Below are 26386 nucleotides of genomic sequence, written 5' to 3'. Positions count from 1 at the left end.
TAGTACATGTACTTGAATAAAATACGTAACTTGTTATAAAATTTGATACTATAAAAATGACATTTAACACAGTTCACTTCGGTTTTTTAAGGTTTATCACATGCTTTCTCATATGATTATGTACTACGGTCCTACCACAATTAAGAAGTGCACTATATAATGACAATTACAACAAGCTTACAAAAAGTAGACACCTATGTCCCTCACATAGTATTATAACGCTCCAAACAATTTTCACACCACGCACCTAAACCAAGATTAGTGATTAGGGAAAGGGAAAAGTGATTAGGGAGCAATAAAGGAAGAATTAAGGTAAAGAAATTTTGTAGAAATATAAAGAAATGTAGAGGAATAGAAAAAATAGTTTTATAGAACAAGTAATGTTGTGAAAGATTTTTATAAATATAATTATGTAATAGAAGTAAAAAAATATACAAAAAAAAATATTTTAAGATTTTCCCACAGTTTTGAAAAATAAGTTCTATTGAAACGCGAAAAACAATCAGCCTCATTACTCAGATAGAAACCGGTGGTTATTGCAATATGAGTAAAACACAATTACTTTAAAATCTGTCACATATTAACAATCTTATGACTATTGAACCAATTTCACTTATTTTATTCATCCACGCCACTTATACTACAAAATAACCACGGCATCAATGAATTGGTAAATTCATTCAGTTAAAAAAAAAAATGATCTGCTAATTTAATAACAACATAACAGATAAATATTTTATTTTATATAAATTAAAAATTTACTGATGGTATTTCTCTATTAGTGTATATTATTAATTAATGAATAATAAAAAAAATTGAAACCAATTAAATAAATTTTTTTTAACTGAAAGAACTGGAAAAAAAAGTGGTATTTTTTTTTTCAAAAAAAAAATTTGACCTATAAAAATAAAAAAAAGGTAAAAAAAATAAAATTTCCAGTTTATAAAACCTGAAAAAATAAATATATTAAAAAAGTCCGTTATACTTTAGCTGCTGATGATATTAAGGATTCCTGACAAGGAAAGGAATCCAAATATCATCAGTTTCATTTCAACTACTTTTGTTTGATTTATTTTCCTGTAGAAATAATAATAATATAAATGCCGTGAATACTATAACTTCTATCAGATCCTCTTTAGCTTATAATCAATTCCTTTTACAACAAGAGTTTTATGGTCTCTTTATGAAGAAATTTCCAGAGTTGAAGTATTTAGATATTAGTTCAATTTAGGGATTGGAATCGATTCTGCGATAGTCTAATTAATCGAAAATCGATTCTGAATCGAATAATCGAAAATCGCATGAATAAATCGAATCTGACGCCTAAACAATTTTTTACCTTTTATGATTCGTTTCCATTGATGTTTGGCCTGAAGTACTAATATAAAAAATTTAAGTTTTTAACGATTAAATAAAATTCTAATTCCGGCCGAGCTTTAATTCCGGCCGGAATTAACTTCGTGTAACCTAAAAGTTTTCGACTTTTTTTTGGTTACAAGGTGGTATAAAACTTATACCAATACGTGTTTATAAGTGAATACTGTCAGCTATGTAGTCAAAATTTGTGTAATGTTACTGCACAAAGAAGGCCTTTGCTTAAGTGAAACTATTTCTAATGGTTAAAAGTGGTCAATTTGACTTAGAAAGTGGTCGATTTGACCTATTGAATGAAAAGTCATGTTTATTAGCTACTTCAAGGCTAGCTAGAATTAACCAGTGACAATGATGTAAATATTAAAAGAATAAAAAAAAATCGATTTTACGTAAAAACCATGATCATCTAAGTTGTGACACCCCAAATGTCATGATTTTTATGGTACATAATATCGAATTAGAATCGATTAATCGAAACCGAAAATCGAATTTTTAAATCGAATCTTGAGATTCAATTAATTGTGGTTAGTTGATTCTATAATCGATTCTCAAAATTAGAATGATCGCCTTGAATCACTCTGTGAATTAGAATGTAATACATCCGTTGATTTTACATACTTTTATGGATTAGCACGTTTTGTCAATGTATACAAAGACTCATCATTTTTAATGTAAACCAAAAAGACGTTCATGGAATTATTAAATTAATTGAAGTTCAGAAGAATTTAAAGTATTTTGAATTGAATGATAATTTTGAAGATATTGATTACTATTTTACAATGATCCTTATAAAGAAATTCTTCTTGAATTTAAAAAAAAGGCAAACATTCTTAAGCATTTATAAATGTACTTTAAATATGTAAATTTTAATTATAAGCACAAAATGCACTTCAAAACTTCTTAAACTAAAAACATTAGTAAATAGTACTTTATTTCATTATTTTTTGAAGAACTAGATGTAAAAATGTTGGTGTTTAATGATCCTGAAATTTTTAATGTAAATTAACATTAGCTTCTATTAATATGATCGAAACTAGTAGAGACCATGATCTCAAGGAAGTTATATTAAAGTTTTATGGTTCTTATATTTCTGATAATTAGTTTAATGAAAGCTCTCTTATTTTTATTATTCATAAAGTTTATAAGAATGATTGTCTTTCAGTTGAATGTCTATCACTTACATTTCCGCCATCAAAGGAGCATTTTAATGAATTTGAAAAACTATTAAAAATTGCCCACCGTTGAGTGGTTTATCGCACCAATAAAACTTTAAAAATTATACTTCTAACAATTTATATCACTTAAATTTTTAAATTATTGTTATTATTATTGTTCGAGAAAAGTGGAGAGATCGACTAATAATGGACTAACAAAGGAATTTAGATTTGAACTTAAATAAATACTGTATAGATATTAAAATATAAATACTAGGAATATTCATTACTACAATCACGTGTTCAATAATAAGCATCACATGGTATTGTAAGACCCTGTTTGATCGTCATTATGATTGCATGGTACTACGGTCGCACAAAACAATTTAATTTGTCCGGAATTTGGCTCCGGTATTTTATTATTAATAGTTTTCATTTCTTGTATTTCACTTATTTGTTTACTTATTTTGCTTATTTTTTTTTTTTTAAAAAAAATAATTTTAACATTTTGATAAAATTATATTTAAAGTTATCTCAAAAAAAAACACAATTATAAAAGATTTATTCCAAACTATTTTTGGATAAAAGGATGGCAAAACTCAATAAAGATATTCTTTTCTTAATATTTGAAGAATTAGAAGTCGATTCAAAATCTCTCTTTTCTTGTTTAATGGTCAATAGAATTTGGTGTGAAACGGTGATTCCAATTTTATGGAGAAATCCTTGGTGCTATGATATAAATTATAGTAATAAAAATTATTTATTTATAATCATTGCTTCATATTTATCTGATGATATTAAAGAATTCCTAACAAGACAAGGAATACAATTACAACCAGTTTTATTTCAACCACTTTTGTTCGATTATTTATCATTCTGTAGAAGTATTAATGTAAATACTTTGAATACTATAACTTCTATTGGATCCTCTTTAGCTTATAATCAATTTCTTTTACAACAAGAATTTTATTGTCTCTTTATGAAGAAATTTCAAGAGTTGAAGTATTTAGATATGAAACTAATTGAACACCAAATATTTTATATTCCGGAAGCTAAAAATCGTCTTGAATCATTATGTGAACTAAAATGTGATACATCCATTGATCCTTCATATTTTTATGGATTAGCTCGTATTTGTCAATATATACAGAGACTCATCATTGTTAATGTACTAGTATCAAAGTCCAACTCTGGAATTACTAAATTAATTGAAGTTCAAAAGAATTTAAAATATTTTGAATGGACTGATGATTTTGATGTTGATAATCTTACAGATGATCCTTATGAGGAAACCTTTCTTGAATTAGAAAAAAAGGCAGGCTTTCTCAATCATCTTAAACTATCTTTCCTATATATTGAAAGTTTTAATTATATAATAATGCGAAGATTACTTCTAAAACTTCATAATATAAAAACTTTAAAAATTAATGAGCTTAGTTTTATTAATGCAAGTACATTCAAGACGTTAGTCTATAATGACCTTGAAATCCTTAATATAGATTATATTTCAATAGGTGAAACTTCAATTATAATTGAAAATAGTGGAGGACATCTTAAAGAAGTTTCATTAAAACCTCATGAATTTATATATTATCAAGAATATTTTAGTAATGAATCTCTCATTTTTATACGTAAAATTTATGAAAATTGTCCTTCGATTGAATATCTATCGCTTGCATTTTTTCCATCAAGAAATCATTTCATTGAATTTGAAAAATTATTACAAGTTTGCCAAAATTTGAAGTCATTATTATTAATTACATCAAATTGTTATATATACGAAACTGAAGAAGAAGTTTTAGAAAATAGAAAAGAAATATTAAAAATATTAATTAGATCAGCACCAACTAATCTAAGAGAAATTAGATTTTTTAATGATTTTAATGTCTCTTTGGAAGCCTTGGAAGAATTCTTAGAAAAATGGAGTGACCGACCGGCACTTTCTATACTTACATCCAATCCTATTTATGAAGGAGAAGATTATAAAAATTTGATTAATAAATATAAAAATAATGGAGTAATTAAAAGTTTTAAATGTGAATCTGGCGTGTATGTAGAAGATATGAACTTTAAAATATGAATCATTGTCAACTTTTAGTTGATTCTTTTATATTAGAATTAGCATCATGTCAGTAGAGTATTAAGTTCTTAATAAATTTAATAGGCTAAGATGTTTTATTCACTAGTAATTTATTCGGCAGATCTTTTTTCAATAATAGTTATGGGAATCAATGATATTGAGCATTGAATTATGTACTAGTACATCGTGAGTAATAAAAATTATGAATTCATCCACAGAAAAAAAAATATCTGTTAATTTTGAAATTAAGAGAATAATATCTTTACATACATGAATATTATCATGCCATAGTTCTGCGACAGCGTTACATAGTACAATTAGTACATGTGCTTGAATAAAATACGTAACTTGTTATAAAATTTGATACTATAAAAATTGTTAAGGTTTATCACATGCTCTCTCATATGATTATGTACTACGATCCTACCACAATTAAGAAGTGCGCTATATCATGACAATTACCACATGCTTACAAAAAGTACTAGACACCCATGATGTCCCTCACATAGTACTATAACGCTCTAAACAATTAAGGAAAGGGAAGAGTGATTAGGGGAGCAATAAAGGAAGAACTAAATTAAAGAAATTTTGTAGAAATATAAAGAAATGTAGAGGAATAGAAAAAATAGTTTTATAGAATAACTAATGTTTGTTGTGAAAAATTTTTATATGAAAAATATAATTAGGTAAAATATGATCGAAAATAGTAGAGGGCATCTCAAAGAAATTATATTAAAGTTTTATGGTTCTTATATTTTTGATAATGAGTTTAATGAAAGTTCTCTAATTTTTAGGCCACACAAATTCGATTTTCGGTTCACTTCACCCGGCCGGGTCACTTTTTCAAATTTCAATAAAAAAAGTTTATGTATAAAAAGCTTATCACGTGATCATAACGCAATTTTATTGGCGGTTTATCACGTGGCTGAGAACTTCTGGAGCGAAAATCAATTCTTTAATTACCCCGCTATCAAAACGAAATGTGTTGAATTTGTTTTATATTTGCGCTCATGTGTAATAAATGTCTAAAAAAGCACCATTATGTCATATTACAAAAAAACAAAAATTAAACAAAATGGCACTTTTTTAGACATTTATTACACATGAGCACGAATTTAAAATAAATTTGACACATTTCGTTTTTATAGGGCCCTCCCCTTTAAAAGTCAACCAATCAGATGTCACGATTTTATATATAAACTTTTTTTATTAATAAACAATAAACCCTGGGTCCCGGGTCGATTTTAAATTTCAATGTTACGTGAACTGAAAAATTGAATTTGTGTGGCCTTATTATTCGTAAAGTTTATAAGAATTGTCTTTCAGTTGAGTGTCTATCACTTAAATTTCCGCCATTAAAGGAGCATTTTAATGAATTTGAAAAATTATTAAAAAATTGTCCGCCATTGAGTGGTTTATCGCACCAATAAAACTTGAACAATAATAATAACAATAATTTAAAAATTTAAGTGATATAAATTGTTAATAAATTTTTAGAGAGATCGACCTGCACTTTCCATAAAAAAATGATTAATAAATAAAAACAAACCAATAATGGCGGAGTAACCAAAGAATTTAGATTTGAACTTAAATAAATACTGTATAGATTTTAAAATATAAATACTAGGCACGTAAGGCACGTCTTCGATAATGTTAAATATTCATTACTACAATCACGTGTTCAATAATAAGCATCACATGGTATTGTAAGACCCTGACTGTTTGATCGTCATTATGGTCGCATGGTACTACGGTCGCACAAAACAATTTAATTTGTCCGGAATTTGGCTCCGGTATTTATTATTAAATAGTTTTCATTTCTTTTATTTTACTTATTTGTTTACTTATTTTGCTTATTTTTTTTTTTTTTAAAAAAAAATAATTTTAACATTTTGATAAAATTATATTTAAAGTTATCTCAAAAAAACCCCAATTATAAAAGATTTATTCCAAACTATTTTTGGATAAAAGGATGGCAAAACTCAATAAAGATATTCTTTTCTTAATATTTGAAGAATTACAAGTCGATTCAAAATCTCTCTTTTCTTGTTTAATGGTCAATAGAATTTGGTGTGAAACGGTGATTCCAATTTTATGGAGAAATCCCTGGTGCTATGATATAAAGTATAGAAATAAAAATTATTTATTTATAATCATTGCTTCATATTTATCTGATGATATTAAAGAATTCCTAACAAGACAAGGAATACAATTATCATCAGTTTCATTTCAACCACTTTTGTTCGATTATTTATCATTCTGTAGAAGTATTAATGTAAATACTTTGAATACTATAACTTCTATTGGATCCTCTTTAGCTTATAATCAATTTCTTTTACAACAAGAATTTTATTGTCTCTTTATGAAGAAATTTCAAGAGTTGAAGTGTTTAGATATGAATTTAATTAAACACCAAATATTTTATATTCCGGAAGCTAAAAATCGTCTTGAATCATTATGTGAACTAAAATGTGATACATCTATTGATCCTTCATACTTTTATGGATTAGCTCGTATTTGTCAATTTATACAGAGACTCATTATTGCTGTTAATATAGTACCAAAATCCAACTCTGGAATTGCTAAATTAATTGAAGTTCAAAAGAATTTAAAATATTTTGAATGGACTGATGATTTTGATGTTGATTATTTTATAGATGATCCTTATAAAGAAATCTTTCTTGAATTAGAAAAAAAGGCAGGCTTTCTTAATCATCTTAAACTATCTTTTCTATATACTGATAGTTTTGATTATACAATAATGCAAAGATTACTTCTAAAACTTCATAATATAAAAACTTTAAAAATCAATGATCTTAGTTTTATTTATGAAAGTACATTCAAGACGTTAGTCTATAATAATCTTGAAATCCTTAATATAGATTATATTACAATAGGTGAAACTTCAATCATAATTGAAAATAGTGGAGGACATCTTAAAGAAGTTTCATTAAAACCTCATGATTTTATATATTATCAAGATAATTTTAGTGATGAATCTCTCATTTTTATACGTAAAATTTATGAAAATTGTCCTTCGATTGAATATCTATCGCTTGCATTTTTACCATCAAAAAATCATTTCATTGAATTTGAAAAATTATTACAAGTTTGTCAAAATTTGAAGTCATTAATATTAATTACATCAAATTATTATGAAACTGAAGAAACTGAAGAAGAAGTTTTAGAAAATAGAAAAGAAATATTAAAAATATTAATTAAATCAGCACCAACTAATCTAAGAGAAATCAGATTTTTTAGTGATTTTAATGTCTCTTTGGAAGTCTTGGAGGAAGAATTCTTAGAAAAATGGAGAGACCGACCTGCACTTTCCATACTTACATCCAATTCTATTTATAAAGGAGAAGATTATAAAAATTTGATTAATAAATATAAAAATAATGGAGTAATTAAAAGTTTTAAATGTGAATCTTACGTGTATGTAGAAGATATTAATTTTAAAATATGAATCATTGCCACGGCCACGCTTTTAGCTGATTCTTTTATATTAGAAATTGTTATATAGAGTATATAATGTATTAGCCTATTAGGTTCTTAATATCTAATAAATTGAGATTATGATATGTAACATTGTCAAAGTTAACGAGACTAAGTGGTTTTATTCGCTAGTAATTTTTTAGCAGCTCTTTTTTTTTTTATGTAATAGTTGGCGAATCAATTTTTTAGCATTGAATTATGTATACGTCGTGAGTAATAAAATTATGAATTGATCTACAGAAAAAAAAAATTCTGTTAATTTGAAATTAAGAGGGAGTTGGATCGCTCTTCATTTTACATACATGATAAATTTATAAAATTTTGGCGTAAACAATTATTATTTGGATTTGTAAATGATCTACAAATGATCTGCAATTAATCGATAATCATAAAGATTATTTTAATATCCGTATTTTGTAAAAATTGGAAATACTGGTCAAGATATTACATTAAACATAAGTTTTTATTTACTATTTTATATGATATTTTTATACAATAAAACGTTTATAAATCTGCCTGATTATGATGAATATTTAGTGTAAATTTCACGAAAAATAAGGCAATATTTACCAAATTATTGCATTTTAAAGTTGAGTTCAATTATTTTTGTTCCACACTGTATATTAAAAATCACGTGATTTACTATTTTACGATATTCCGAAGAGGTGGAACGATAATGATATATGCACAGCTCTCTTCAAGTTTGGAATAATAAAATCGCTAAGTGTCAAACAAGCTTACAAATAGAAATCAGTTAAAGCAAAAATAAGGTTAACACGAAAAGCGGATAAAAATTTCGTGAATGGGGGGGCATCAATACCATGTTAATGAAAGATAATTCGAAAATTTTAGCAAGATAGTTTAGTGGAAGGATACTGGCTTACAAAATCAGACAACGATTTTCCTGTAAGCAACTTTAAAATTGAAGGAAATGAGTCTGAAAGAACAGGAAGTCGATTGTGTAATAAAGTACATCAAGCTCTACAAAGCTATGCTCGGAAATGCAATAAGACCGCATGGTTCGAAGTATATTTTATTGTGAAAATAAAAAATGATGGAAACGATATACAAATCAGCGATGGTAGAGGACATAGGATCATCATTACAGATGAAAAGTCAACGAGAATTATTTGGGAAGAATGACAAATATATTTTTAATGGATCGAAGAAAAAAGTTTGACAAATACCATGCCTTCACAACAGTCGGAAAGACGATTTAGATTGTACCAAGTCTACCAAGTCATACTTTGACGCGATGGACCAGATAGAAGTGGTGAACCAAGGAACGCTCTCGCCGATAACTTCTTCATCACATATTAGTAATAGTAAAGAAATAATTGAAGAATTTATAAATCTTAATGAAGATTTTAGTAAAAAATTGTCACTACAACCGTTATTTTCAACGAAACCAAGAGATAATAATTTAAGTTCGGATGATTTGGATGAGACAAAAGAAATAATAAGAAAAAACGTAAGAAAAAGAAAGCTATAACGCGTGGGAAATATAGAATCGGAATCTGATTAGTTTACATATTTTATTAAATTTTTTTCAAGTTAACAGAGTTAATATAAAATAAACACAAATGATAGTAAATCTTAAAATTTGACAAAACTTTATTACTTTGTTAAATATTTCAATAATTTTGTAGCAATTTTATTTTTTCTTATTATTACAGTAGATTAGTTTAGCATAGCTTCGTATTTTAGAATAGACTGTTTAGTTATAGGGTTAATCAATTTTCTTTGATTGGGTAAAGAAAAAATAAATCCTTTGATAACTGATAATTATTACTAGATTAATTACGTCCATTTGATTGATCAATTTTACCATCGAATTTTTTTTTATGGATTACAATAACTCCCATAATTCCCAATGAAAAATTACTTACTAATAAAAAAAACAATTTCTGTCATTTGAAACATATAACGATAAAAAAAAATTCTTTGATAATATTAATTATCATTTTTTAATGTTAAAAAAAATTTTTTTTATAGACTATAATAACTCCCAATAAGATAATTACTTAATTACTGATTTATAAATAATCAAAAAAAATTTAACAAATTTATATATAAAATTTTTAATTGTTTTTAATTATAAAAAAACTAAGCTTTTAAAGTTGCCTAAAATTATCTATCGTCAAAATTACTATTTAAAGTTAGTTTAAATTACTATTCCACATTTTTTGCAAGAGAAAAATATCCATAAAAACGCCTGCTGTCAGGTGGGTGGTAGACTGGTAGGGGTTGACTGGTTTCATTTGTATATGTGTGTATTTAATAAGCATCATTATTACAATATGTAAAGATTTACTTGTTAATAAATAATCTTAATTTTGACCAACAATTGCGGACAAAATTAAAATGAAATTTTAGGAAATTAGCAAAAATTTACTATTAGCTCTACGCATTTTTTCAAGGCCGGAATTATGATAATGTCAGTCACCTACTAAAATAAGTAAACCAGAAAATCGAGAATCATTGTCGAGTATAGAGTATAGACTTCCGTACAAAACTCTTCCTCAGCGCCGTCATTTTTATAACAATTCCGCAGCAACAAAAAAATTTTAATTATTTTAAACACTTTTACTAAATAAAAAGAGAGGAGAGAGGACCACGGGGTGGCCTCTGACGGTATGCACTCCTCGATACCCAGACCTTATGGAGAGTTGGTGTCTCAACGACGTTTACGAGCACTACTTCTATGCTCACATCATAATGATAAGTGATATTTTTGATGATATTGTAATGAAATTGTTTAGATACCATTTACAATAACTAAGGTCGTTAAGATGATCTTAATGGTTTGAAATTTTAGGGCTTCAGTAAAGTTGTTACTGCTCGCTTTATTTTTAAGCCAGATTTATAAAATTTTATACTATATACGGTATTATTAACGTGATAGCTATATCAACAGAACTTTTCTAAATACGCTTCAACTTCTTTTAGATCGTTAAGGTAATTCAATATTGATTTTAACATACTGTAAATTACAAATAAGGTATGCTAATTTTCGCAAAAGAATTTCTCGTAAATTAAGTAATTTAAAACCTATAGTATAGTGTAAATTTTGGAGATTAGTGATGAGATAAAAAAAAACATGCAATATTTCCATTCTATATTAATTTGCCTCATACTGCATTTTTTGTGTTCAGGCGATTTTTCTTTCGCAAGTACGATTACATTAAAGAATTCAGTATATACTATAATGAGAATTTATTTATGATAATATATATAGTGATGGTCAGATTTTCTCAGTGAAGATTAAAATGCTGATTAAATAACAAGAGTAATATATCCGTTTCATTTTAGAACATCTATAAAGGCGAGAAAATTGATTAATATCGTGATGACATGTTTCAAGGAGCTAAACGAACACCTACCTTATTAATACTTTGTGGAATGTACGAGTTCGTTTGGTTGTAAATATCGATGATGCAAATAATGGTATGTTTGAAATTTTATTAAAATTTTCGTTTTATTTTTCGCCCAGTAAATAGTTTTTGTATAAATTTATACCAAACGGGCTCATTGGCTCGAAATTAGCTCAAATTTATGCAAAAAATAATCCAAATTTAAGCCAATATAGAGCCAATTATATATGGATGAGCCCATTTGGTACAAATTTATACAAAAACTATTTACTGGGTCGCCTGATTTTTTCTTATATTCGCACAAGATTGAATAACCGGAGTGGAGGAGTGGCATTTTTTTATATATTTCGCAGCGAAAGTCGAAATTAATTAATTGATTTTATCATCAAATCCTAACAAATTAAATATAATTAATCATTTAATTCATTAATTCGCAGAAAATAATTTTAAAACTTTTTTTTTCTGTACAATCTTTAATATTATTGGTGCCTTTGTATTTTTACATCAAGAAATAAATAAACAATTTAAATGAACCTTTATTTAATTTGCTTATGATCAGATGACAATGTAGCACATGACAGGTAGATCAGTTGACAATACTAAATTTTGTTGGTCGCACCAGTTTTACCGTCAATGGAAACTTTATTTATTTATTTTTTTTTTTACACTATATTATTATTTATACTATTATTAAAAAAAAATTTTTTTTTTTTACAAAAATGTCTAATAAACGAATGAATTTAATAATTAACGCACTTACGAGAGCGCATAAGTCAATTGATTATAGTATTTGTGTTGGCTTTCATAAACAATACGAATTTTGTGAACAAAAAATTCTTAATGATGATTCTCTTACAGAAGAAGAAAAAACTGAAGCAATAAGATTAAATAATAGAGCTTATGACCGAGATAAAATTTATTTTAATTCAGGGACAAGAAGAATTTGTGAAAATTGTAACCAAAAATGTTTAGCTACATTATATTGTGAATATTGTGTTCGAAATTATTTAAAAACAAACTTTTCAAATTGGACATCTGGCAATAATGATATTGATAATTTAATAAAAAATTGCCAAATGGAGACATTTAACCCAGATGCAATAATTGAATGGATCCCATATAATAATTTACAAAATATTAAATATCTAACAAGAGGTGGATTCTCTAATATTTATACAGCAAATTGGATTGATGGAAGATATGCAGAATGGGATTCTAAAGAACAACAATTAATAAGATTAGGAACCCGTGTTGTAATACTTAAAGAATTAGAAAATATTGAAAATGCAAGCCAAAGTTGGTTTGAAGAGGTTTGTAACTTAAAAAAATATTTAAAGAACTTAAACTTAAATTTAATTATTGATAAAATTTATTGCTTTTATTAGGCTAAATCACATTTAACTTTAAGCAACAAAAGTCCAGATATTGTTCAATGTTTTGGTTTAACAAAAAATCCATCAAATGGAAATTATTTACTTGTAATGAGTAAGTTTGATATGAATTTAAAAGAATATTTACAACAAAATCATAATCAACTTACATGGAAAGAAAGAATTAGAATTACTTTTGAAATAATTGAAGCACTTTATTATATTTATAAAGAGGATTCAATTCATAGAGATTTGCATTCTGGAAATATATTATATTCCCGGTCTAATGATTCTTGGCGAATTAGTGATCTTGGATTTTGTGGTCCTGCAGATAAACCATCAACTACTAGTATTTATGGGAATCTTCCTTACATAGCACCTGAAATTATTATTGGAAGAGAATATACTTTTAAATCTGATATTTATAGTATTGCAATGCTTATGTGGGAAATTTCATTTGGACAACCTCCATTTATGAATTATGAACATGATTGTATTCTTGCAATTAATATTATTGATGGTATAAGACCAGTAATTATATCAGAAATTCCTTCAAAATATAAAAGTTTAATGGAACAATGTTGGGATGCTAATCCATTAAAAAGACCTGATACTAATGCAGTTTGGAAAACAATCAGAGAAATTAAAACATATTATCAAAATAATCCAAATGAATTACCTCAATTAATAGCAAAAGTAGATAAAGAAAAAATTAACATGAATAGTAAATCATTTACAAGTAAAACTTATAAATTTGACAACCTACCTAAACCAAAAAATGCAACAGAAGGTATAATTGTTTCATATATATTATTAATTAAATCTTTTTTTAATATTCAGTATTATTAATAATATTTTCTTTTTATAAATAATAATAGAAGAACAAAAAGGTAATATAAAGTTAATAATGTTTTAGTATAAGTCCTTTATTAATTAATAAATAGTGATAATCTCTTTTTTTAAAAAAAATAGCATTTTATATCAGAAGATCATATGATTTTAGTATTTCTAGTAATTGTAAGTATTTATTAAAATTATATTGAATTTTATGCAATAAAATATTAAATGATTCATTTCATTATAGCTAGTAATCTTAGTAATTCGAGTAATCAATATATGCCAATTAGTTCCAATGGTAATTTATTCTTATTAGTGTTTTATAATAAATAAATATATACTAATTTACTGTATATCTTAATTTTAGATAATGATAGTAAAGAATCACCCAGATTATCCAAAAAATTAAAAATAGAGAATGGTAAAGCCTTAAAATATTTATTTATATGTCAATTCTAATTTTCTTATAATATTTTTGTTGATGAGTATATTAATATATTTGATTTATTGATAATAGTAGATGTTCAAAATGACTATGTGAGAGAATTCATGCAACAACAATCAAATATTGGTACTAATGGTAAGCCATATTTATTAAATTATTTATAATATAAATTAGTCATTATTCTAATTTATTTTACTTTTACAGATGAAGTACAAAATAATCCAAGTCTTCATTCAGAACAAGATAAATCAGAAATTCTTGATGGTTTGTTTATTATTTAGTATTTTTAATAATATATTAAAATAATAAATTATATTTATTTACTAATCTATCTATTTTATAGATGAATCTTAAACTAATTTACAATTTGACAATTTGAATGCAAATTCATTTTTATTATTTATTTTACGTTGAATTATTTAAACACTAAGATTATAGAGTAGTAGGAAGATTCTTAGTTTGTAATTTAAATAATATAGTCATTCTTATTTTTTTATAGGGTTGCTCAATTATTAAATAAAGAAATTATTATTATTATGATTTTATAAATTTATTTCATCATTATAAAATATCATATACGAGTGATTTTTTGTATAAAATTTAAGTGAGTAATAAGAAAAATTATTTTGATTGCATCAGGAAGATAAATAAGCGTGATCTTCAAAATAGTACGTGTGAAAAAACTACGCAAATCAACACCACTCGTGATGATGTACGAGTGTGAAAATTTTAGAGAAATTTTCAATGGTATAAAATAGTGTATTTTTAAAAATGATGTAGTTTTTTAATAGTAAAAACCAGAAGTAGCCCGTTGCTTCACACCAGGATTAGTAAGTTGTTTTAAATTAATGAATAATGAAAAGGAAATTCTAATTTATGTTTAGAAATTTTAAAGTATTTTAATTAGAAATTTAAGGGGTGTAAATAAACAAAAATATAAAATATTAAAAACATTACTAACAATTGAATTTTAAGACATCATACAATACAAAATATATAGTAAATTATACTTACAATATTAAATACTTTGAAAGATTTTATTTTTGCTTTTGAATGTAGTATACGCCCTATTTCTGATATATATAATGTTTTCATTTGGTCTGAAAGTGATGCACGTGCTAAAGATTGTTATAACCACTTATATTTTTGTGAATGAATTTGATTCAGAACTTGATGAAATATACAAATTTAGCAAATATGATGGTGGTTTAAGTAAAGGTGGTAACTGATTTTGCCACCAGTACAGCATACAGCAAAAGATGGTGAGGTTTTGCAACTATCATGATCTTTTTCTTCTATTCAAAACTTGGCACCACAATGGATACAGTTCTGATCCATTCTACCAAGTTCATGACGCTTTATGTAAATGATATTTTGTCTGGATTTTTGTCTTTTTCTGTAATGAGCAGCTTAATGTTCACTATTTAAACTTCTTTTTCTGTTGTTTAGGTGTTTCCCTTTGAAAGGTTCTCTGAAAAGAAGCTATATTAATTTCACTATATGTAAGTAGATGTGTTATATTGATGGAAATTTGATGCACATCTTATTATTACACGAAGGTGGTGTTGCAGTATTAGTATAGAATTTATGATTTATTTATGTGTGCTTTTTTACTTTTTTTTTTCTTTTGCTTCTCTTTTACTTTACATTTTTTTTTCTTTTTCTTCCTTCTTATTTTCCTTTTCTCCCCCACTTTTATTTTCCTTTTTTTCCTTCTTCTTTTTTACCTTTTTTGTTTTTTTTCTTTCCTCTTTTTCGTCTCTCTTTTTCACCCTTTGCCTCATTTTCCTACTTTACTTTTTATCTATTTTGCAAAACTTATACTACGCAAATCGTCTAGCTAATTGTGCATGATGGTACGGCCTTCTTCCACTTCTCTTTAGGCATGGCATCCATAACTGATAACTCCATTTTGGCTTTAAGGTGTGTCTTTTTTTTTCTTTTTTTCTTTGCTCTTGTTTTTTATTAATTTCATTATATACTTTTTTAGGCGCCATTATCTCCTTTCTTTAAGATAGTTTCTATTTCAATAGAATTTAGGTAAGTTCCTAGTATATTTCTTTTTTTTCGTTTTCCTTTACCTTTGCTAATTCATTTTTCTCCTTCCTTTTTGTCTTTTGCTTCTCTCCCTCCTTTCGTCTCTTTCTCTTTTTCTTCCTCTCTCTTTCCTTTTCATCTTCTTCACTCATTCCTTTTCGTCTCTCTTTTTCGTCTTCTTATTTTCTTCCTTTGTCTTCTTTTCTCTTTCTTTAACTTTTGTCCTTACTTCTTCCTTTTTACCTCTCTCCTTCTTTCCTTTTTATCTTCCTCCTTTTTTATTTTTCTTTTCACTTTTTCTTATTTTTTTCCTCCTCCTTCTTTATCCTCTATTTATTTTTATATGAATCGGTTTCACGTGATTGGATTGCTGATCGATTGATTTAGGCCTAGTAAATTCATTAATTGTGAGGCGCAGTATTAAAATTTAAACTTAGTGTATAAAATTTATGAATTTAAAATGTAAACTCCTGGGTCACGAGTATAAACTGATTCATATGTAATGTTTAGTATTACATAATTTTTTTTATCATTTTATAATTTTTAGAAATAATTAATTTGATTGGTTCTTTAAAAAGGGGATTTACAAGTGATTATGAAATTACATCATAAGTCACGTTGATCACAATATAGAGAATGATACTCAAATAATTATAAGAAGAGAGATATTTCCGACGTTGTAGACACCATTATACGAATGAATATTGCCCAGTCCAAGGTAATACCAACCTAGCGAAAAATCTACGCTTCTATAAAGAACAAATAGAGTATTAAACTTCACGATACGCTGTCAGTAACGGCCTGAACGTTAAAAAAGTTCACTCTCAACGCCTAGGCGGTAGTTATAACATCACAAAACGAAAATACAAAACCTACGACGGTCTTAAAAATCCTACGTTACAACAAATTATGGAACACCGAAAACTCAACAAAGACCAAACTGTTGAAAGTGAACGAATATACTAAAAACAATACCACAACCTCAAATTCGATGTTGTACGCTCCCACAACAAGTGGAAAGATGGAACAGACTTACGCATAGCATTCTCCATCAAGAACATCCGTATCAAGGATTTCACAAACCCTATATCATTAACGGCCTGCTCCAATCCGACCTAAACAATTACAACACCTGCCTGTTAAATACGCGATGCGTCCAAAGAGTCCTTATATGGCCGATTATGTGAAAGCAAAACGGTGTAAGAGAAACTGGTTACGCCGTGTTAAAAAACGCAACAAAAAGAAAAAACCTTTACCTCCGCTACCATCAGGAACACCTGGCGACCCGCGCTTATATTACCTCACGACTTATAATTTCAACCTCTTCCAATATAAAATTAGACGTCAGCTCCATCCGTCAATACAGCTACGGCTATAAATACGCCTGCCAAACATGGCGTCGTCACTTACAATATGTGGCGATTCATACATCGGACGTTACGTCCAAAGCCAATACTAACGCTCGTTACGTCATCTCAAAACAGGATCAGATCATTCAGATGGTCCTTAACACTCCGGATGTCTTTCTTAGACGAACACCACCTCCGGACAACGTTTCCGCCTCAACGATGAGTGATTTATCATACACCTCCGCCGTGTCCACACCTGACACGATAATGACTCCAGCAGCGCATGAATAATTATTAATTCACTTCATAAATATAACATTACGGACCTTTACTTAGATCACACCATTCTATACATGACAGCATTTACGTATAGTATCTAGTTTTAGATAAAAGAAAAATACGTGTGACATTAGGCCTGTTCAAGATCGGGTTTTGAATTGATAATGAAATTGTGTGACCTGATCAACGATCCGAACTTTCCGAACAACAAAATTATGGTATCATTTTGATCACTTTTTTTTTAACGTGTCTGGTGTCTAGTGAAGTTTTAATAGGCCCCCTCAAAAAGTTTAATATACCTTTACAATATTGCTTATTTGCCATTTTTAAAAAAGGAAAATATTTTATTATACGAAAAACAAGGTGACCAAGATTAACCGTTCAATAAGCCGATCAAAGTACTCAATTTTGATTTTGATCACATGATAGAATTGGTTAATGGATTTTCGATCAAAAAACCCGAACGATCAGAATTGAACAGGTCTATTGATACGTTTGAACTCCTTTTTTTTTCTGTTCGCTGTTCTTTTTCATTGTCTGGTTATGCCCGGGATTCTTATGAATAAGAGGGTAGACGGCTCCTATCTAGCGTCTTGGGTTGGACGAACTCGCATTAGCTTAGTTTTGTTTCGTTTTCTTTGTATTTCGTTCTAGTATTTGCTTGTAGTCCTGGATCTAGAGTCTATATAATAAAAATAAAATAAAAAAGAGAGATATTTCCGCAGAAAAGAAAAAAAAAGAGAAGAAAAATATTGTTTTAAGAAAATGAATATTGAAATTAAAAATCTCGCGGGAAAGTGATGAAAAGAAACAACTTTTATTAATATCGAAATGGGAGAAAATCAAAATTAGGGGAATTTAATTATAAGAGAAGGGAATAATTGAAATATTTCGATTTTGCTATCGTAAGTAAAAGATTCTTTGAAAAAATACGTGTTAATGTTTAATTTTCAGATCAGAAAAGAATATGGTTATCATACATAATCATGCATTTTGACCAAGTCAAGAAAGTAATACGAGGAGGGTAATTTTTGGGATCCTATTAAAGATCACGTGGAGTGAAAAGAAAAATGATTTTTATGAATTTTATTAGATGAATTTAATTTAATTTCATGAATTTATATGAGAGATTTGGGAAATTATTATTATTTTTACATTTTTATTGGACGAATTTCATATTATTTTGTTATTTTTATTTATTTTAAGTGTGAATATTTATATTTTTATTAGAGGAATTTCATTATTTTGTTATTTTTATTTATTTTAAGTGTGAATATTTTATTTTTGATTTAATGTTATATGTATCTCCTGTGGGGAGATATTAAATAAGAAAATTAATATTTTATTTTTGTTAATATAAATTATAATAATAGTCTGTAAAAAATATCAACAATATATCATCTGGTATATATCATGATTATTATTTGATACATTTTTCTTTTTTGCTTGGTTATATCATTAGTTTGTTCTAGATTAATATAAAAAAAAAAAGTTTAATATTTTATTTTTGTTAATAAAAGAATTTATGTAAGGTGAATATAAATTATAATAATAGTCTGTAAAAAATATCAACAATATATCATCTGGTATATATCATGATTATTATTTAATACATTATGATACATATTTTTCTTTTTTGCTTGGTTATATCATTAGTTTGTTCTAGATTAATATAAAAAAAAAAAGTGTAAAATTACAGTTCTATTTATTCAATATGAGTCATACATATATCTAATAAAATTTATTTCATTTCATTATTACATGAATTGCATATATTGCATATACAGTTTATAATCTTCTGCAATAATGAATCTGGTTGACAATATTTCGTGTTAATGTGTCTGAATCATATTATTTTTTTTAATATTTAAGATCTCTAATTTCTCTCAAACATTAAAAATTACTTTTTGCTTTTACTATTACAAATACAAAATCAAAAAATTGGACTTACTATGGATTTTGAGCCATAACTGAGATATAATCATTGGTTTCACTAGCTCAACTAACTAGCACTACATTTACATCAGCCAAATGGCAAAGCCTTGATGTTGCCTGGAAAAATCGTTTTTTGGATGAAGCAAATGTATTATTAGATTCAAATACTTTTGCTGAATTAAAGAAAAAGGTGTGTTTGTTTTTATTTTGCAAAGTATTGGGTAACTCCTAATACTCCCCGTGGTCACTTAGTGAGAATTACTGTCTTGACATCCTTGGTAACCAACCCAAGACTCTCATTTCGGGCACCCATGCTTTGTCGTTGATAAAGTCTGCTAATTCTGGAGGAGGAATTGGCTATGTACCTTCTTTATTACTAAATGAAAATTTAATGCACTACTAATAATCTTGTAAAATAAAACAATTATAGGTAAATAATGGTATAAGTCAATTGGAATCAGATAAAGTGAAATCTTTCATAATAAAAATAACAAAATTACTTTTATACGAATTAACCAATACCTCTCTGTTCAATCAGAGTCATATGCTAAATAATCATAGTTATAAAAGCCATCATGATAATTGAAATCATCATCAGAATCATAATAAAAATCATCATAAAAATCATCATAAAAATCATGATCATCATAAGCATCAAAATCATCATGGCAATTGTTGTTGAAATAATCAGATTTTTGAAAAATGCCTACATAAAAAGTTATAGGCATTTAAAATCAAGTGATTTTTATATGATCAGAAACAAAAAATCATGTGATTGCAGTTATACTTAGCCAAAATTTCGTAATTGGAATTGACATTTAATTTCTGAACGCCATTCCAAAACTCAGTATATTAAAATTTATCTCAAAATTTGCTCTCTCAACTCGTTTATAAAAGGATCGAACAATCAGACACCAAATTGTTGCAACCTTTGGTTCTTATTTTTTTGATGATTTCCTTTATATTCAAGATCATGTCTGATTTTTCGCTTTTCTTATAATATAGAGAGTCGTTATTTGCTACTCACGTGATGAACCAGAAAATCGAGAATCATTGTCGAGTATAGAGTATAGATGTTCCATATTAAAAAACAAAGATATAACTACAATTGCATATCTTAACCAGATTAAATAAATATACTTAGATGTTAATAAAGAAACTTTGTTTGACATAAAAATACTGAGGATTTAAGCCTAAGAATTATAAATAATTTAAAAACACTTATTAAATTCTTTACAGAAATCTCATTATTTTAAACGATATCATTTCAATATCAAAATAATATCATTTTGATAATATCACAATATAGCTACTATACAATATCAAAATAGAGGAGACTGCGAATAGAAACTCTTCCTGACGATCTTTTGGCCAAAATTTTTACAAGAGAAAATTTTAAATTTTATTATACAAAACATATACAAAATACATATAAAATACAGGAAGAAGTTTTAAAACAACTTATAACGGAGTTTTATAGAGGCTTTGCAGGTTTTGAGGTAGAATACACAAAAGATTTTTATCTAGCTTTGAGGAAAATTGAAAAATTAGACTTAGCAGAATACGAAAAAACACATTTGGAAGAAGACCTGGGTTTTCAGATACATAAGGCAGTTCTCTCAGAAAGACGTATAATAGGACTAACAGGGGTAACTGACTATGATACCTTGGTAAAAGTTGCTGTCTTTACAATGAAACTTGGAGGAGAAACTTTCAAGAGAATAGTAGAGAAAATGCTTCGTGAGAATTCTGCAGTACAGGGTGACACAACAAGCAATGAAAAGGAACCAATAGAAAAGCCTTACAAGAAAAAGCTGCCTTTTGGACGCTCTGAAAAAGCGGAGGACACAATTATGGAAAAAAATGAGATAATACAAGAAAATGTAGATAGATTAACGGAATGCAAAGAATTAAAAAGGATAGCTGAAGAACGAATAAGAACTCTGGAAAATGATTTAAAGATAGAAAGAGAATGAATAAAATCTTTGGAAAATGATGCAATAAAATTAAACGAAGAAATGAAGTAAAAGACAACGAGCAAGGTTGCCACATCTAGTAAGCATAAGAGTAAGACAAAAAGCCACGATCAATGCAGAAAATCAAAAAAAAGAAATCATCGACGCAGGAAATCAAAAAGGGGAAAATCGCCGAAATTCCTGTTCAAACGATGATTATTTGGAAAAACATTTTGCCGAAAAATCACGTGATTTAAAATTTTATGATTTTCCTGCTTATTGGAAGGACAATGATATATACGAAAGTAGGATACGTAGAAAAATTAGAGGTCAGATAGAATTACAAATATAGAACCGTTCAGGCTAGGATCCGCTTGACAAAAGAAATGGAAGAAAAATTTCTTAAAGGAGGATCCAATATAGTCATAGCAAGAAACGATCGGTATTATTTTTTTAGGATGTTTGACGCAAAAATGAACACTTCAGCAATCAAGAAAAGATATGAATGGCAAGCTTTTAAGAAATTAAATGAAGAAGAAAGCAATAAAACAGAATATGTATTACTTAAATTATTCAATTTAAAATATGGTGGGCACTTTTCAAAAATAATTAAAGTAAACAAAATAAAATATATTTTGATGTATTTTAACAATGAAAGTGACCTATTAAAAGCAATTTATAAATCGAAGACGTGGGAAAAGGACTTCAAATGAAAAGCCAAGATGAATTAATAGGCGACGAAGGAACATACAAGAAACGTTTTGGAATCAACAGATTTAAATTACCACAACAAATGGCAAAGAATAAATTTGTTGACGCAAGAACTGATCAAATATCAACAATACCAAGAACATTAGAAGAACATGAAGAATTAGATGCATTGAATAGCAGTTTTAAAGGAAGACTAGAGGATATTGCATCAGGATCAAGCTTGCCATCAGCAAAAGGAAAGAAGAAGGTGGAGGATATCGATGAAAATGAAGAGAGGATCAATAAAAACAAAAAGCGTATAGTAAGTAAGCAGGGAGAAAGGGAAAATTCCAATAGCGAATAAACAAATTATCCCAAAAATTTTTTCACAAATTCAAAAAATCTTCTAAGTAACCAATACTGGAATCTGATCGAAGAAACTTAGGCAACAGAGAGTTTTGTACTAAATTCTAAGATATTTTCTATGTAGTGTAGTTTTCTTTAGATTATTTTTTCGATGTAATAATTTTAATAGCTTAGATTTGGGTGCTTTTATATTATATAGTTTTTATTTTTCTTTCAATTCATTAATAGTGTAGAATTATTTAAAAATAGCAAAGTCTCAAAACATACAAAAATATTAAAAAAATCAAAAAACATAGTAAAATTAGAAGATAGTAACGTTGGGGTGGTAGATATACTAATTAAACCAAATATATGTATAGTCTTATAATCCAGATTTTTTTACTATATTACTGAATTCGAAATAGTGTTAGGAAAATTATACAGGGTATCCGGATTTTTGGATACTAACATTTAAATTATTTATTGACGGTATTATACATTTTGAAATATAAACTTCATCTATATAATTAAAAAAATTTGTAACGTTTAGATTACCTGTATAAATAAATTTTAAATTGTGCAATCGTATTTCCATTGGCCAGTTTATTACGTTGACGTTCAACAAAAATGAAATTTATATGATTATTATTATTCCATTCAGCCAATCCTGGTGCGAAGCAACGGGTTACAACTAGTATTATTTATTTAAAAATTTGTGATAGCCATTTGCCTATTAAAAAATCCGAAATCTTTAAAATTTGAGAAATCATGTTATATTAACTTTTAAGAAATACTAGAAATACAAACGGATACACAATAACTTGGAAAAAATGAAAATAGAATGCTTTTTTTGAAATTACTCAAGAAAAAAAGAATTTTCCTATAAAGAAGCAGTTCTTTTAAGAAAATCAAACTATTTCATGAAAGAGATGGTGTTTTAGAATGTTTTTGCAGAATTCAGAGCGAAAAATGAGAAGAATCCAAAGTTGTGAAAGTTTAAAAAATATCAAATTTAATTGAAAGTTTATTATAAAAAACTAATTTTAAGCTTAATATGTTGATCACGAAAATAATAAACTTTATATGAGACTATACATATATTTGATAACTAGTATATCTACCAACCCCATAGTAATGTAGTTTAGAAAACAAACAATATTAATTTTTAATTTAATCACAATATTTAGTTAAATTTTAAATTAGCAACTTTGATACCGAATACTTAGTTATAGGGTTGATAAAGTTTATCTTTATTGGCTCTAGGTGCTTTTGTAGTTAATTATCCTGATCTTTGAGATCGTATATAATTAATAAAGCGCGTTACTATTTAAAAAAAAAAATACAATATCAAAATAATATTGAATAATATCTTAACAATATCAAATTGATATCATTAGTGATATTGTTAACAATATTGTTAAGCTTATAAATGTTAATGACTTTATTTTGATATTTATTATATCATAATGATAAGTGATATTTTTAGTGATATTGCAATGAAATTGTTTAGTTACCATTTTAATATTGTTACAATTTCAAATAGGGTCTTTAAGATGACCTTAATGGTTTGAAATTTTAGGGCTTCAGTAAAGTTTATAAATTATATAATTTAATAATACTACTATAGAGATCTGCATTGACCCCTATTTTGCAACCTGGCCCAGCCCGCACTTGGAAAATAACATAAAGTATCTGGCCCGGCCTAGCCCAGACTCAATATATTAAAAACCCAACCGGACTTCTATTATATCATTTTGTTGTAAAAACAAAAAAATCGGCCAAAGTTTAATTTTGGCCGGAATTAAGACGATTTTGGCCAGAGTTACAAAAATCCGGATTTAACGAAAAATCATGTGCCAGCCTGGACCTTGCCCGGGTGAATTTTGAAGAAAGTTTTCCAGCCAAAACTCAGATCTGGGTCCGGCCAGGTTAGGGTTTCCGGGTTCTGGGTCCCATTTGCAGACCTCTATACTACTAGTGACACATGAAATATAATGTTTATAACAAAATATTATACTAAATATAACTATATTTTCTACTTTATACTGCTCTTTAGCTTCATGGGTTTTACTCTTTAACATTACTGATTTTGCTCTTTAATTTCGTGGGATTTGCTATTACGTTCTTTTAACTCATCAATGTTTGTTCATTATCTTCATCATGGGTTTGTTCTTTATATCTATCATGGTTCTGTTCTTGGATCTTGATTTCATTTTTTTACTTTATTGGTTTCATTTTTTACTTGTTTTTCCTTAATTTTTGTTTATCTCCTTTCGACTTCCTAAAAATAACAATCAAAAATTATTATATGACCATCATGCACATGCTGTACAGTTATTTTACACATCACTTAATATAGCGCACATCGTTCATATTTATAAAATAAATTGTATTTTTTTACATTATTTGTTAATAACTATAAACAAATTATTTATACTAATTTAATATTAAAATCGGAGTCTGTTAATACACCACTTTTAATTATTTTTGCTAGTTTCGTCTTGAGAAATTGTAAGCTGAATTTTTTTTGTAATTTCGTAGTAACTCTCAGAAGATTCAGAAGTTTCATTATCTTTTTTTAAATTTTTATAAACTGTAAAATCAAATTAGCATAATTGCTACTAATTAACAAAAAAGATATTCTAAATATACCTTGCGATGCTCGTTTAAATGTACAGTTCACCCTCGCTATAGTGAATTTTTATATAGTGAATAATTTGCTATAGTAAAGAAAAGCTCAGGTACGGATTTTCTATATAAATAATAATTCTTAATACAGTTCACCTTCGCTATAGTGAATCCCTTACTATAGTGAATCTTAACCTTCAGCCCATGAGCTTCACTATAGCGAGGGTAAATGTTATTATCAAATTCTGAGGTTTCATTTGAAATGTTTAAATTGGTTGTAATTTCTTGAAATTCTAAAATATAAAATAGAAATAAATATTGATAGAAAATTGAATAAAGCTTTTCAATAAAATGATAAAATAAATTTTATAAATACTACTTTATTATCATTTCCAGTTATTTTTTCCGCTAGATTTTCCATCATACGCAGTTGATCTTTTTCACCTGTTGGAAGATATGGTCGTAAACTCTCATCACTTTTATGACGTGATTGCTTTCAGATATTGAGAGTAGATTCTCCAATACTTTCTAAAGCTTGTACCATAGTCTTTCTACCAGTATGTGGAACAATTTTTCTGTTGCTAATATTAAGACCCACGCTGATACAGATCGTTCTCATAAATGATTTGAGTCGATTAAATCCAATGTGATTTCTTTTAAACCATATACCGGATGAGAGAGCTTAATAATTATTTAGTTAGTTACATATTCTATCTTTTGTTTTTTTTAGAATACAGAATTTTCAATTATTTAATGATCACTTACCATCTTCTTCACCCATTTCTTGCAAGTAAAATTCTGGATCTGCATCTTTTGGACGTAATGAAATATATTTGTCATAATGTTGAATTATTTCTTCATTATATGGTATGAGGATTTTGTCTGCTTTTCCTCTACTTCCAAATGCTCCCCTCTGGTTCGTTTTACTACGATAAATATATACTGTGAAACCTCCATCTTCTCTTTTTTTGAAATCTTCTAATAGAAGTACAGAATGTTCTTTACCCCAGATACCTAATAATAGTGCGTTATAAAA

The 26386-nt window shown here is 27.2% G+C and overlaps 6 protein-coding genes across 6 annotated transcripts; all 6 read left to right on the top strand.

Moving 5' to 3' along the window:
- Positions 1–3117: 3117 nt before the first annotated feature.
- On the top strand, positions 3118–4608 carry OCT59_012684 (uncharacterized protein; the record flags this gene model as incomplete). The annotated part of the gene is made up of 1 exon (XM_066140279.1): positions 3118–4608. One exon carries the CDS (start codon positions 3118–3120, stop codon positions 4606–4608), a length of 1491 nt encoding a protein of 496 aa, XP_066001168.1.
- Positions 4609–6580: 1972 nt separating this feature from the next.
- On the top strand, positions 6581–8077 carry OCT59_012683 (uncharacterized protein; the record flags this gene model as incomplete). The annotated part of the gene is made up of 1 exon (XM_066140278.1): positions 6581–8077. One exon carries the CDS (start codon positions 6581–6583, stop codon positions 8075–8077), a length of 1497 nt encoding a protein of 498 aa, XP_066001167.1.
- Positions 8078–9361: 1284 nt separating this feature from the next.
- On the top strand, positions 9362–9598 carry OCT59_012682 (uncharacterized protein; the record flags this gene model as incomplete). The annotated part of the gene is made up of 1 exon (XM_066140277.1): positions 9362–9598. One exon carries the CDS (start codon positions 9362–9364, stop codon positions 9596–9598), a length of 237 nt encoding a protein of 78 aa, XP_066001166.1.
- A 3969-nt stretch (positions 9599–13567) lies between these two features.
- Positions 13568–14486, top strand: OCT59_012681 (uncharacterized protein; the record flags this gene model as incomplete). The annotated part of the gene is made up of 8 exons (XM_066140276.1): positions 13568–13640; positions 13729–13740; positions 13823–13867; positions 13935–13985; positions 14055–14108; positions 14208–14267; positions 14337–14396; positions 14476–14486. The coding sequence occupies 8 exons, from the start codon at positions 13568–13570 to the stop codon at positions 14484–14486; spliced, it is 366 nt and encodes a 121-aa protein (XP_066001165.1).
- Positions 14487–21423: 6937 nt separating this feature from the next.
- Positions 21424–21708, top strand: OCT59_012680 (uncharacterized protein; the record flags this gene model as incomplete). The annotated part of the gene is made up of 1 exon (XM_066140275.1): positions 21424–21708. The coding sequence occupies one exon, from the start codon at positions 21424–21426 to the stop codon at positions 21706–21708; it is 285 nt and encodes a 94-aa protein (XP_066001164.1).
- Positions 21709–22396: 688 nt separating this feature from the next.
- On the top strand, positions 22397–22741 carry OCT59_012679 (uncharacterized protein; the record flags this gene model as incomplete). Its single annotated transcript, XM_025330442.2, has 1 exon — positions 22397–22741. The coding sequence occupies one exon, from the start codon at positions 22397–22399 to the stop codon at positions 22739–22741; it is 345 nt and encodes a 114-aa protein (XP_025176330.2).
- Between the last annotated feature and the right edge of the window lie 3645 nt (positions 22742–26386).

This window comes from Rhizophagus irregularis, chromosome 20 (genome assembly GCF_026210795.1).
Source record: "Rhizophagus irregularis chromosome 20, complete sequence".
Taxonomy (NCBI): domain Eukaryota; kingdom Fungi; phylum Glomeromycota; class Glomeromycetes; order Glomerales; family Glomeraceae; genus Rhizophagus; species Rhizophagus irregularis.
This window is presented reverse-complemented; position numbering and strand designations above follow the sequence as displayed.